This window comes from Pleurodeles waltl, chromosome 12 (assembly GCF_031143425.1).
Source record: "Pleurodeles waltl isolate 20211129_DDA chromosome 12, aPleWal1.hap1.20221129, whole genome shotgun sequence".
In the NCBI taxonomy this organism is placed as follows: Eukaryota; Metazoa; Chordata; class Amphibia; order Caudata; family Salamandridae; genus Pleurodeles; species Pleurodeles waltl.
The window spans coordinates 185330521-185345415 of record NC_090451.1 but is presented as its reverse complement, the minus strand read 5'-3'; the positions used below and the strand labels follow the sequence as shown (position 1 = coordinate 185345415).

The 14895-nt window shown below is 48.7% G+C and overlaps 1 protein-coding gene across 1 annotated transcript in view; it reads left to right on the top strand.

Moving 5' to 3' along the window:
* Positions 1-14895, top strand: part of USP10 (ubiquitin specific peptidase 10) — a 285739-nt gene that overhangs the window by 219539 nt on the left and 51305 nt on the right. The window contains exon 11 of the mRNA XM_069216238.1: positions 4228-4393. Within this exon, the coding sequence (XP_069072339.1) occupies positions 4228-4393 (166 nt within the window). The remainder of the gene's footprint in view (positions 1-4227; positions 4394-14895) is intronic.

The following is a 14895-nucleotide window of genomic DNA, read 5'->3' as shown; positions in this document are numbered from 1 at the left end:
GTGCTGCACATAGGTAATTGTCATGAGAGAGGACAGCTATTGAATTTGAGGGGAGGGCAACCATGAGAAAATGCGGACCCTGATATACTTATATAATTTGTGACAAGGGTAGTTCATGGTTTAGGGATGACATTGATAAACCTATATCTCTGGTATAATGTACTTTTTTTGCCTAAGATGACACCCATGACAAAATGCTGGCCCTGGCGTAATGGATACCATTTTTGACATATGGGGACACCAATAACACATTTCGAAAGAAATGGGATAAACGTCTCAGGAGTGTCTAACATTGGCTTGGCACACCATGAAATGGCTTGAATTTTTGTTTAATCTATGTCCATGCCCGACGCCCTTCTCTATTTTTTATGTTAATGAAATGAGCTCGGGAGGCAGCTAAAACCGTCTCAACGCCACCTATTAAGAGGGCAAGTTTCTGTTGTTTTCCAAGGCACATTTATCTGTTTTCTTCTGTCAATTAATCATTTCATCAGCGTTTGCCCGGTTAAATGGAAAACGTGGCCCATCCTTGAGGCCCGGTGCGTTAACCGATATTTGACACAAACTGTAAACTACATTTTCCTATCCCAAGCAGGCTGCTCTGGGCGGGATAGTATTCACTGCTGCATGATATAAAGGATCCCCCACTAGGAAGGATGATCTGTACCAATCAGGATGCAGGTTGCTGCAGTGAGGGGACAACAGCTTAATTTACAGGAAGCAGACAAGCACCTGGAAGTGAATGTCTTCGGTAGCGAAAGGATCAAGCTTCTTGCATGGTTTCCTTTGAAGAGGTTGACTCTTGCCTTCTAGTGTGTGTTTAATGGCCCATTAGATGGTAAAAGGAGTAGACAATCGGAGCAGAAAGTGCAGACACATTGTGGAGATTGGAAATGCGTTAAATAAAATCTAAATGTCTCAGACTAATTGGTTTGTAACTTTTTGTCCTTATTGGAGAGACTTTTCCAAGAGGAGTGTAATGCCGTGCTCTGCCTTATCTACATAACAAAAGATGCTGATTTTAGGGAACTGCATTGAAAGAGCTCCTCCTGCCGACATTCATAGTTTGTTTTAGCATTTTAATCTAGCGTTCCTCAAAGTCCTTCGACCTCCCGTTTGACAGGATGGATCTGTTCGATCCCTTAGTGGTTTTCCAGAACTGTAAAATACTAAGGATTAAGTGCCGAATGGTAGTCCGTAATTCCTCAGAGACTACTACTCCCATCATCCAGCTCCCTCCCCTATTTCAGTCTTTAAAGGTAGGTTTGATTCCAGATTAGAGGCAGGAGAGGGTATGATCCAAAGGGAGGATAGTTTCCTTCCCTGGCCTCATCCTAGGCCAAGATGTTCTAATGACATCCTCTGGGATGTGCCACTTTCTCACCAGGCTCACTCCAGTGGTGGGAGTAGCTGCTCAGAGCTACCATCACTAATCTATCTACCAAGTGAACCACGAGCTTATTCACTTACAGTAAATGTTGAAGCTCTACAGCTTCCAGTCAATCAGTCATCCAGGCCATTTCTGCCTCAGTCAACACCCCAGGAATTTCTGCAGCAGGTAGAAGGGGAATCCTTGTTTGAGAAGAAACAGAAAGGAACTTGCCTCCAGGAATACTACTTCTATGTCTGCTTTGTGTTTACAAAAAAAAACAAAAAAAAAACCATGGAGCGGGCTCCTACCTTATTTTCGATCTTTATTATTTCCCCTTACAGAAGTTGAAAATGCTGATATTTCAACTCGGCTTCTGTCAGCTGTTCAAAACTACGACTGGCTGTTTTCAGTGGACTTATATGAGCGTTCTTTCCATGCTCCCATCCTGCAAGAATTCAGGAAATCTCTTCTTCAGATGTCCTCTCTCTCTTCCTCGAGTACTGGGATCGCCCAATCAGAAGTGTATTTCCCTGTTTGACACTCTTCTGAATACAAGGTGCAGCTATTTGGCCTAATGGAATGTCTTGGTACTGGACTGAAGTGTGGTCGTCTTTTAAGCCTATGCTACAACTTGATCCCAAAGGTAGTCTAGAAGAAAAGTAGCGTTAAAGATGCTCATTCATTCGGGGAGCTCCTGCTTGGCCACTGGTTTTCAGGGCTATTCCATGTGTTTCAGAACATCAATATCCGTCTCTCCCAATCAAAGCAACATAACATTTCTCAGCTTGAGTGCGTTTCCTAAAGAGCTAACCTTAAATACACACATCACAAGTGCCTGAAGGACTTGTTGGCTTCCAGAAATTCCTTGCGAAGAGCACCTTACCAGAAGGAATTACTGAAATTCTGCCACTGTGCACTAGAGAAGTCAATAAGCCCTTGTCTGCTTAGTATACATCTTATTCTCTCAAAACTGAATAACACAGAGACTGGACTAGCCTCGCAGCAACATGTCTACCAGAATAGGTTTGGTGAGTCGTTCTCCCCTGCAAATGAGGCAGTTAAGACACTGGATGGGACTAATGGATCTGTACCCTCTGATCATATGCCCATCCTGCTCCTGAAAGAGGCAACTGGACTTAGGCTGGCTGATAAGTAAGCATTTGGAGCTGTTCGCCTCATGTGACCTAGGACCTCTTGCATGAAGACTATTTCTTTTGGCATAACAATACATTGACCAGATATTTAAGCAAGCTGCAGGTTTTTGGCCTGTTTAGGCCTTTAATTTATTTTCTAATGGCACAAGGTAGTATTGAGAACTCATCCAAAATCAAACCATATTCCTTCCGAACTAGGAAATTGATTTTCTGACATTTTTTCTTATCCCTACTCTTCTATCCCTACTTTTTCTATCCATACTCCCACAATCTGGGCTTTGACCAGGGACCTGTGTTCTACTGGCCCATTATTTGTGATTTTTGGATGTCCATGTGTCTGCTATGAGCTCCACGGGCAGATAAAGAATGCCATGTATTGCTCATTGTTACCCTCTCTGTGGAGCCGAACCTCCATCTGGAGGGGTGCACATTGGCAAGATTGAGGGATCATCTGTGGCCTTCTATAGACATGAACTTGTTAAAAAACATTGCCCTGGTGGCTATGTGGGCTACACATGGTGTTCTCTCCCTATAGTGAGCTTTCAGGGCTTCTCCTAGAGCAATGTACAGTCTAAGGCTGCCCTACACTGCCTCTTCCTCCTCCTAGACTCCTGTTCGATTTGCAGTGGAATCTGCCCACAAACTAGAGAATGAGAAGAACCAGACTATAGTAATTGGACAAAATTACATATTTGGAATTTTTTACTCTTCGTCCTCAGGCTCTTTCCCTTTATATGCTCCCTTATTCTAATCCCTCAGCATTGGTCAAAAACACAAACTTACTGGCACCTTTTTCAAGAAGAGAACTACTGAGGAAGTGCAGGGTAGGGATTTGTTGCTCATGAAGCACCTGCACCACTGATGTGAAAAATCCCTGAATTAATTACTACTCAGTCAGTTTCCAGCCGCACACAACAGCCTAAGTAAATACAGTCCTGCAAAAACCGTAGGATAGTTTCCAACCTTTCTTCTGCAGTCGGGCTTTTGGAATACATCGGGACAAAATTGGAAGCTCATCGTGGGAAATTAACCATTTTATGGAAATAGGGTGAGGACTATGTAGATGGTAAGATGGTTTCAGGGCAACGGGTGGGTTAAAGGGCCCTTGAACTTCATAGTTCCTCTCAGGATATGCTGATTTAGGATACCCATTCATTGGTAGACCCCACTAAATGAGAAGCAAACACTGGCTGCACGTTTGTACGGGTTTTCAGGAGTGCGTAGTTAGATCTGAAGGGGTGGGTCTGGAATCAGGTGTTCAGGACATATCGGTTATGCTAGAGTGCAGCCCCCCGAATTGTGTTTGTGTGCTTCACAATATTATTGTTTTTTCAAGTGCATTTGGACTTCTTTCTCTTTCATTGTTTCATCGAGTTCTCATCGGAGATAATCACTCATTTAGTTCTGCTTTATGTTGTCATCTTGAAATTGTATTTCCAAAATTAGGGCATCGTTTCTGATCCATGGTTTATGCTCCCTTCATCTACAAGTATTAAAGATCAGCCACTGTAGACTTTTGTATGCACTGATTTCAGGGCCGCTCTTGTCACAGCAGGTGTTAATGTCAGACATTTTCTCGCAGAGCAAGGCAGTAAAATCCGTTGGTTGAAGATGGGCCCAAAGAATGCTTATGGATCAGGCAGGTGTGTCATGTTTGGAAGCTGTATGAGTGTTGCCTCACAGGGTTTGTTCTTCCCACAGGTCTGTGGTATACCAACAGAGTTCAAAGGAGTCTGCCACTCTGCAGCCGTTTTTCACCCTGCAGCTGGATATCCAGTCCGACAAGATCCGAACAGTGCAGGATGCCCTGGAAAGCTTAGTGGCGCGAGAGTCTGTTCAAGGTTACACCACAAAAACCAAGCAAGAGGTGCGTCCTTCTCACTTTAACCTTTCCCTGTCCTCAAGTGGTGCTTTTAGGAAGTTATTTTGCATTTATTTGATTGTTAGCTGGGTGCAGCAATAACTGTTTTTTTTAAATCGCAAGATATTAATCAGATTTTAATGTTTAAAGAAGGGAGAGTGTGATCACTGGATCGAAATGAAGCCTTCAGATCGCTTACAGAAACGTTTTTGCATTCTTATGGCCTTTTGGCTAGACAGTTAAGTAAGCCCTGCAAAAAAGAGGCCGAGGGTGCGTGATATATGGCTTAGAGAAGGGCCAAGTCTTGACCTTTGTCCGACGCTGGAGTTGGACAGGAAATGGCTGTAATTTCCAGAGGTAGGTGGTCAGGGTGGCTGAACGACGTCCACCCATCATGTATCTTCAAAGGTTTGCTTTGTAGATGATTGGCCTTTGTGGGAGTTATGAAATGCGGGCTACAAGAATAAAGAATTGTCAGTCACAGAGAATTGGTGTTTGAAATAACCCTACAATTTGAATACGCAAATGCGAATGGCCTATACACTGCAGTCACCCCCTGACGCATTATTGTAACATAAAGCTCTTGTGTATTTTAAATGATTACGGATTCCCTTGTGATGAAGAAACTTCAGGTGGTTCTTAAACCTTGCCTGGTAAAGTCGTTTTTGAGATTTGATCCTTGTATTTCTGGCTCTCCCAGAAACTTGCTTGCATTTTGCAAGTTATTATGAGATCTGAGAAGTGCACCATCAAAAGCAAGGCATCCAACCTTAAACTCACCCTTATTTTTAAGGTAACCAGTGAATATTCTTAAGGACCGAGGAGACTTAAAGGTCTGCTCACCCTAGAGACATGACACAAAATGGTAGACTGCTACTACAAAATGTCATGACGGTCCCCTAATATTGCAACATCTCTCATACATAGGTAGGCCTTTAGCTGAATCACTGGGACCCAAGAAGACTGGGAGCCTTCAGCCTGAGACTCTTCTAAAAACTCTGAGGTCCCTTTCTCACCATTGAGATATACAAATTGGTGTCTGTGGTCTGCCTACTTCAGTTGTGCAATAGATTCTGAGGGAATTGTTTTTGGGTCCCAGGAGCAGCTATTTGTTTGACAGTCTGTGCCTAAGATACCCCATCCCCATATCTCCTCAATAAGCAGTCTGTTAAATGTTACTATGGTTGTTACCACATTCTCATTTTCTAGCAGACACTGATAGCCATAATCAACAGTTTATTATTTGACAAGTTATTGTGCACAGTCTGCCCCTTGTGGTACCATGACAGTGCTTTTCGCTAGTATTGGGGCTCTGTCAGGTGGGTTCAAAGTTTCCAACATTGACCAGAGTCTGATTCGGTTTGTGTAGCTTAGCATTTAGATGAGTGAATAATTATATCTGATAGCAACATTTAGTTGCAGATTCCTTACCTTAGAAATTCCCCCAGGCAGATTGGCATGCTGGAAATTACGTTGCGGGTCCTATATAGGCACCACCCTGGTGCTCTGACTTAAGTTTTTTGTTCCGCACCAGCCAGCGCTGGTCTGAAGAAAGCTGCACCATCAGTCATTTTATGATGGGTCTCTTTCGACTTTTTGTCGAAGATTTTTGAGTGTCTACACTCCAGATGGGTGGAGGATGTATTCTTGTAAGACCGGTTGCTAGCCCTGCGGAAACGGTCATCGGGTGATGTCCATAATGGATCTGCACCTCGTCTGCCTTTGGTGTCTGGAGCGCAACCATGAACTGAAGTCGTGCTCAGAGTACCAGGCCATGAATCCAAAAGCTTTGAGGGAGTGGTCCCTAAAGCTCCTGGTGGTCCGGTGCTGGGCTCCACTTAAGTTCCGGTCTCAGTCAAGAGGACTGGATCCTCTAGATAATTCCCCATGCATTCTCCCCTTACTGTGGCTACAGAGGAGGGAACATCCTACTTTATGGTGGTGCAAAGAGCGTCTGAGTTCTTGGGCCTCGAGCTGCCTTCGGTGGCAGTCAGGGCTAACCTCCTGACAGAGGTGCTTCAGCCCGGGGCGTCACCATCTGAAGTTCTGTTGCCCTTTAATGAACCCTTACTGATGTCCTGTTGGGTACCTGGTCCAAACCCAGCACAGGGGCTCCTGTGAACAGAACTATTGCCCGCCACCATTGCCCTGCACTGGTTGACCCAGGGTTCCTAAGGCTAAGAGCTTGGTTATCCAAGCTGTAGTGGATCCTATTTAGTTTTAATGAGAATCAGGAGTTTAGCTTAGCTATTGGCTTGCAGGCCTGTGCCCCCGTCACCTAGTGACTTTTAACCTACTTAGATTGCTCTGTTTTAGCACATTTATTTAATTATTTCTTCCAAGATGGCTGCTATGTTTATAGTTAGGAAGATGCTTTAGTTTCATGTTATCAGTGTCACTCTGTAAAGGCGTCACTATCAGCGTCAAAGATAAATGAGATATGTAGGTATTCACATCATCTACTTTCCCACTTTCTTGTGACAGTAACATAATGTACCTTTTCAAGGAATTGTTTATATAACTGCCGCCCCAAGCATGTCGTCTTATCTATTGTTTGGGAACATACCTGTATCAGGGGTCCTATAAGATTTGTATAAATACATCTGACACAGAAAAGATCATTAGAGGGATTCCTGCCAGATGCCATCAACACTATCTGTACTACATGTCGCCTTGATGCAGACCCAGTCTTCCTGTCACGAGACCTCTTTCCAATGTAACGCGGGTTGGGGAGGCTTTTCTCATGGACATGGTACTGGCACATTAGATTTAACACACCTAGCTCTCTTTGGGTTAGAGATTAGGTTAATCATGTTAGGGTATTAGGGAAAATTTCACATCTATTTCATATTACATATCATTGCAAGATGGTGGAGGGATTCATGACTTTCGTTTTTACCATTGTTTCTTGCATTGTTCATTATTCTAATCATTGCAGCCCATGCAATTTACAGTAGATTGCAGTTTTGTTAATAAAACCTGCTGAAAACTTTACTGCATCTCTCTAATTGCTTATGTGAATGAAATATTTGGCTCATGGGAGAAAAGGGTAATCTCTGTTTACCCACGACTCCCCTGACATGTCATACTCTCGAGTCCATGTGTAAAGGCTGCCACAAATCACCTTTTACTGTTTTGGTGAGGTGTTGCTTGTGAGCTGAGAGGGTTGGGCCGACAGTTGCGACTTGTTGTAGGATTGGCCTACTCACCTACAAACAAAAGTGCTGCCATCCCTAAACCAACAGTCTTGCCTACAGCAAGAGTCCAACTACAACAAAGCCTCCACTTCATAGGGCGTGTTCTCTTCCGCATCGCTGGGTAGGGAATTCAAGAGGCTGGCCACACTTGGGAAGATTTTTTCTTCTGCCAGCCTGGCATTGAAATCCGTGAACACTGCACGCCTTTTGGGGTGTTACTTCCATATGTTGTGGGTTACAGTTGCACAAGTGCTGCCACAGGTCATGGAGGAGGCTTGGGTTGTACTTTTCCAAGCAGTTGCTGATGGAAGAGACGCAGCAAAGTTCACGATCCGATGTGGACTGGATAAGGCTGACTCACTGGGCAGTGCAGTTTCATCAACAGTGGCCCTTAGGCGCCACACCTGGATGAGGGCAGATGTCTAAGCCAATCTTATGGACACGCCCTTTGATGGCACCCATCTCTTCAGCGAGAAAGCAGACTCAGCATTCAAGCTCTTCAAGGATTCTCGTGCTCCGGCCAGGTACCTCATCCACCTCAGTCTGCTTTTTCCCCCTTTCGTGGCTATGGAAGGGGTGCACTGCTACGTCAGTTTCCCTCCAGCCACTGTGCTGCGCCTGCTGCCCAGCATCTGATCTGCATGGCCAAGGACGTGGGATCCACTGTCCTCATGGATCAGGAAGCCAGCGGTCTGGCCAGCCCCCCCCCCCCTTCACCCTCCCCCTCTTTCTGCAGCAGTCTCCAAACCTGCCTAGTCTTCATGACTACGCCTCCATCCGTGCCACCATTCTTCAATCGGATGATGGAGGATCTCTTGGCACCTGTACACGAGGATGTTAGTTCTCTTGGCCATGGGAGCTTGTGCCAGAAGTAGATCGTGGTTATTCCTACCTCCTGGTGCCCATAAAGGACAAGGTCCTCCACCCTGTTGTAGACTTATGGCCCCTCAATCTCTTCCTCAAAAAGAAGTAGTTAAAAATGCTCAATCTGGCTCAGGTTTTATCCTCCCTGGACCTAGGAGACTGGATGGTAGTGCTTGGCGTGCAAGGCACTTCCACGTTCCCGTCCTGCCTGACCACAGACATTACCACAAGCACTTTTAGTTCACTTTTAGTTCACGGTGCTCCCCATTGGCCTTGCCAGTGCCCCTTGGGTGTTCACCAAGGTGATGGCGGTGGTCACAGCTCATCTGCGGAGATCAGGGGTTTCGGTCTTCCATTATCTCAGCGTCTGGCTGTGGAAGACTGGCTGGCCCCAGGCTGTTGTCTCCCACTTCTAGACCGCGGCAGTTCTGCAGTCGCTCCACCATCCGCGCCACCTGCACTCCGTATTTTTCTCTCCCTTTTCCTGTCCCCTGCGGCCCCTCCCGCCTCCCCCCTCCTCCACTTCGTATTTTTCTCTCCCTTTTCCCCGCTGCTGCGTCCCCTGCAGCCCCTCCCGCCTCCCCCTCCTCCTCACCACCTTAGTTTTTCCTTTTTTCCCGCCGCTGCGTCCCCTGCGGCCCCACCCCCCCTGTCTTCTAATTCGACAAGCCCTCCCTCCTCCCAGCTGCCACTCCCACCCTCCCAGCTGCCACTCCCACCCTCCCCTCCTCCTATGGCAGCCGCAGCGCAGTAACAGGGAGCAACCTTTGACCCTGCTTCTGCAGGCAGGTCGCTCCCCGCTCCGCCATCTGCGCCACCTCCACTCCATATTTTTCTCTCCCTTTTCCCCGCCGCTGCGGCCCCTCCCACCTCCCCCCTCCTTCACTCCTTATTTTTCTCTCCCTTTTCCCCGCTCCTGCGGCCCCTCACGCCTCCCCCCTCCTCCACTCCGTATTTTTCTCTCCCTTTTCCCTGCCGCTGCGGCCCGTCCCACCTCCCCCCTCCAATCCGTATTTTTCTCTCCCTTTTCCCCACTGCTGTGTCCCCTGCGGCCCCTCCCCCCTCCTCCACTCCACATCTTTCTCTCCCTTTTCCCTGCCGCTGCTGCCCCACCCCCCACCCCCCCAGCCTTCTCAATCGACAAGCCCTCCCTCCTTCCAGCTGCCACTCCCACCCTCCCCTCCTCTTATGGCAGCAGCGCGCCAAAGGCAAGCATGCCTGAGCCCGTCTGCGCCAAGACCACACCCAGCGCCAGTCCCCCTGGCCCTCTGACACACCTACTCACCCTCCACTCTCTCAACCCAGGCCCCCACCCCACGTGCACCCCATCTAGCCCCACACACACTCATGGCCCCTTCACCTGCCACACCTGTGATTTCTCCTGCTCCTCATCCCTCACACCACACACCAACCATAGCGACCCCACCTTCAACAAACACAACACCCCCAACGCAAGACTCACCCTCTCTGCCCCCATCAACCAACCCCGCCGCACACCAGCCCACAACCAGAACACACCCCGCAACAACACCCTCACGCACCACACCACCACCACCCACCACACCACCACCACCCACCACAACCCCCTCAACTGCCTGCTCCTCAACACCCGCTCCCTTCACAAACATGCCATAGAACTCTGGGACCTCATCACATCACAATCACCTGACATCGCCTTCCTCACGGAAACCTCGACCAAGCCCTCCTCAGAACCCGACATAGCCATCGCCACCCCCAAGGGATACAAACTCCAACGCAAAGACTGCCTCAACAGGCCAGGTGGTGGCATCGCCATCCTACACAGGGACACCATCAAAGTCACCACCAGCTCCCAAGACACTATCAACAACACAGAACACATGCACTTCCTGGTCCACATCAACAACAACTCCACCCTCAGAGGTACATTATTCTACAGACCAACAGGACCACGCCCGCCTTCTGCGACACCATCGCCGACACCATCAGCTCGCACGCCCTCACCTCCACAGACTACATCCTCTTCTGTGATTTCAACTTTCACTTAGAAAATCTACAAGACCACAACTCTACCTCCCTCATAGACGACCTCACCAATCTCGGACTCAAACAACCGGTCACCGCACCAACCCACTCAGCAGGACACACGCTTGATGCAGTTTTCACCGCAAGCCTACACATAGCCTACACCCACACCACCGAACTCCTTTGGAATGACCACCACTGCGTCCACTTCTCCTTCACCAAACCCCCCACACACTACCATCAAAACACCACACCCTACCGCATGTGGGACAAGATCCCCACAGAATGACTAAACTCCCAACTGGCCCATAACACCCCCCCACGCCAACGATCCCTACACAGGAGCACACAACCTCTCCAAATGGATCACCACCTGCGCAGACACACTAGCCCCCCTCAGAAAACACATCGCCACCCGCAACATCAACAACGCCCCATGGTTCACCCCTGAACTCCAAGCGCAAATGCCGCCAAGCTGAGAAAATATGGCGACTAGAACCTTCCGCAACCAACTTCTACACCCTCAAAACCACCATTCGCACCCATCAACTCATACGCACCGCCAAAAGAGATCACTACAAGACACGCGTTGACAACAACTCCCAAAACAGCAAAGAACTCTTCACCATCGTCCATATACTTGCCAAACCCAAAGCCAGCAATGTAGACCCCGCGCACACACAGCCCCTATGTGACGCCCTCTCCAACCATTTCCTCCACAAAATCCTGGACATCCACAACAGCTTCATACCACACACACCCCTCACTCACCTCACCCAACCCAACCCCCAATCTTGATCCCCCCCACCACACTCTCCACCTGGACCCCCACCACACACGAAGAAACCAAAAAAAACATGAACTCCATCCACTCCGGATCCCCCTCCGACCCCTGCCCACATCGCATCTACAACAAAGCCAGCCCAACCATCGCTACCATACTCTACAACATAATCAACTCCTCTTTCGACTCCGCCACCTACCCAGACCCCTGGAAGCACGCGGAAATCACCGCTCTCCTCAAAAAAAAAAAAAAACAAGCCGACCTGGAGATCCTCTCCAACTACCGCCCCATCTCCCTCCTCCCTTTCCCCGCCAAGGTTGCAGAGAAATTAGTCAACGCCTGCCTATCCCACTTCCTCGAAGCAAACAACACTCTTGACCCCTCACAATCCGGGTTCCGCAACAACCACAGCACGGAAACCGCCCTCATCGCATGCACTGACGACATAAGGACCAAAGTCGACAAAGGCGAGACCGTCGCACTCATCCTCCTAGACTTCTCCGCAGCCTTTTACACTGTCTGCCACCACACACGCCTCCACAACATAGGAATTCCCCAGAAAGCCTTAGACTGGCTCACCTCTTTCCTCACCGACCGGACCCAGAGAGTCCGCCTTCCACCCTTGCACTCCAACACTACCAAGATCACCTGCGGAGTCCCCCAAGGGTCCTCCCTCAGCCCCACACTCTTCAACATCTACATGATCCCGCTAGCCAACATCCTCCGAGCACATGGAATCACTATCCTCTCCTATGCAGATGACACCCAACTCATCCTTTCCCTCACCCGCAACCCCACCACCGCCAAAACCAACCTACACACTGCTCTCCTCGACACCGCCAACTGGATGACCACTAACCACCTGAAGCTCAACTCCAACAAAACCGAGATCATCTTCGGCCCCAACAAAACCACATGGGACGACTCCTGGAGGCACACCGCCCTAGGCCCCGCACCCACCCCCGCAAACCACGCACGCAACCTCAGCATCATCCTGGACCCCTCCCTCTCCATGACACAGCAAATCAATGCTCTAACCTCCCCCTGCTCCCACACACTCCGCACTCTTAAAAAAAAAAAAAAAAAAAAAACCTTCAAACGGATTCCCCCAGAAACCAGGAAGACAGTCACCCACACACATCAGCAGCAGACTGGACTACGGTAACGCCGTCTACGCCGGCACCACACTCAAACTCAAACTCCAGAGAATCCAGAACACAGCCGCACGCCTCGTCCTTGGCCTCCCCCTCCACGAATGAATCTCACCACACCTCAAATCCCTTCACTGGCTCCCCAGAGACAAGAGAATCACATTCAAGATCCTCATCCACACACACACATCCCTCCACAACACCGGCCCAACCTACCTCAACGAAAGAGTGAACTTCCACACGCAACCTCCGATCAGCCGACCTCACCCTAGCCACAGTCCCCTGCATCCAACGCACCACCACAGGAGGCGGGTCCTTCTCCTACCTCGCCCCCAAAACCTGGAACTCCCTCCCCACCAACCTTCGCAAAACCAAAGATGAATTGCTCTTCAGAAAGAACCTCAAGACATGGTTGTTCGATCAGTGACCCTCCCTGAAACTCCTCCCCCCCCCCCCCCCCCCGCAGTGCCTTGAGACCCTCACGGGTGAGTAGCGCGCTCTACAAATTTCTTTGATTGATTGCAGTTGCTGGGGTTCACTATAAACATGCTGAAGTCACCCTTTGACTACCTCTCAGATGCTCCTTTTCTTCTGAGCTGTTCTGGACAAATTGCAGTTTCAGGCATATCCTCCTGAGTGACAAGTCCAGGGTATATTGGGGCTACAATAACTGATGTTTCATCCTCTGTCCTTGATTTTAGAGAAAATTACTCTGAGGCTGATGGGCCTCATGGCCTCCTGCATCCTACTGGTGACACATGCCAGATGGCATAGACTCACTGCAGTGGGACCTGAAGTTCCAGTGGGCGTAGCATCAGGGCAATTTCTCCAAGGTGGTTAACAAATTGCGATGGGGTCAAAGATTCCCTCTCCTTTTCCCAACCAGATCTGACAGTAGTGACAGATGTCACTCTTCAGATGAGGTGGCCACCTGGGAGAGGTGGTGATCAGAGGCATCTGGTCTCTGGCAGAAACGGGCCTCCACATTAACCTGGTGGAGCTCCATGCGATCTGGCTGGCATTGAAAGCCTTTACTCCCCCTATCAAGGGAAGGATAGTGCAGGTGTTCACGAACACCACCATGTGGTACTGAAACAAGCATGGTGAGTGGGATCATGGACCATTTGTCAAGAGGCTCTGCTCCACTGGACGTGGCTGAAACAACAGGGCATATTCCTGGTGGTTCAACATCTGGTAGGCTCTCTGAATGCTAGAGCGGACAAACTCACTGACATTCCCTAGCAGATCACAAATAGTGTCTCCATCTGGAGGTAGCGCAAGGACCCTTTCAGCAGTGGTGAGAGCCTTAGTTAGATCTGTTAGCCTCTACAGAGGACACTCAATGTCAGCAGTTTTGCGTGTTGGAGGTTCCAAGATGGCAATCGCTCAGAGATGCTTTTCGTCTCAAGTGGAGTTCAGGCCTTCTGTAAGCCCTTTCGCCAACACCACTCCTACCCAGAGTTCTCAAGAAGATCAGGAATGACTGGGCCCAAGTAATCTTTGTGGCTCTGGACTGGGGCAAAGAGAGTCTGGTTTCTGAGCTGGTAAGTCAGTCTATCAATCCCCCGGTCAGAGTGCCCCTTTGGGAGGATCTTCTGTCGCAGCTGAAGGGGAGGGTTTTGCATCCGAACCTGTAAACTCTGCGCCTTTTTTCGTGGAGATTAAGGAGTGGTAATTGACAAAGTTTGACCATCCTCCCGAAGTCCTTAATGTCTTTTTGGCAGCCAGGCATCCTTCCACCAAAGCAGCCATTGGAAGAAATTTGTGTCATGGTGCACAGACAAGTCTGTTGACCCCCTTTTGTCCCCTCTCTGAGGTCCTGTTTTTCCTTTTCTTGCCCAGCAGGGTTCTGCTCTGGCACTCTTGAGGGATATTGGTCTATTTCTGCTTCATTAAGGTTTCCTGATCAACTTCTTTAAGTCTTCTATTGTACATAGGTTCCTCAATGGTCTTCCACATCTTTTTCCTCCATTCCCTTTCATTATGCGCAAATGGATCCAAATTTGGTTTTGACCTCTATGATGTGCACTCCTTTTGAGCCTCTACATAATTGTCTGCTCAGGCTTCTCACTTTGAAAACTGCCTTTCTTTTGGCAATCACATATACCTGCAGGGTGAGTGAGCTGTAGGCAGTCATCTAAGCCTCCCTACCTTTTTATCTATCATGAAAATGTGGTGCTTCGCACTATTGCCTCTTTTCTGCCAAAAGTGGTCCAGCCATTTCATGTAGGCCAATCCATCACCTTGCCTACTTTTTACAACCCCCACATTCCTTTAAGGAAGAGAAGAGACTTCATTGCCTGGACCCAAACAGAGTATTGGCGTTCCACCTTGATCTACCAAAGAGTTCCCAGCGAGTGACCAACTGTTTGTAGGGTACGTGGGTGCAAAGAAATGTCAGGCAGTGCAAAAGCAGTCCTTCTCAAGGTGGATCATACTCTGCATTAAGATATACTACTCACTGGCCAAAAAGCAACCCCCTGAAGGTTTGCATGCTCATTCTACCTG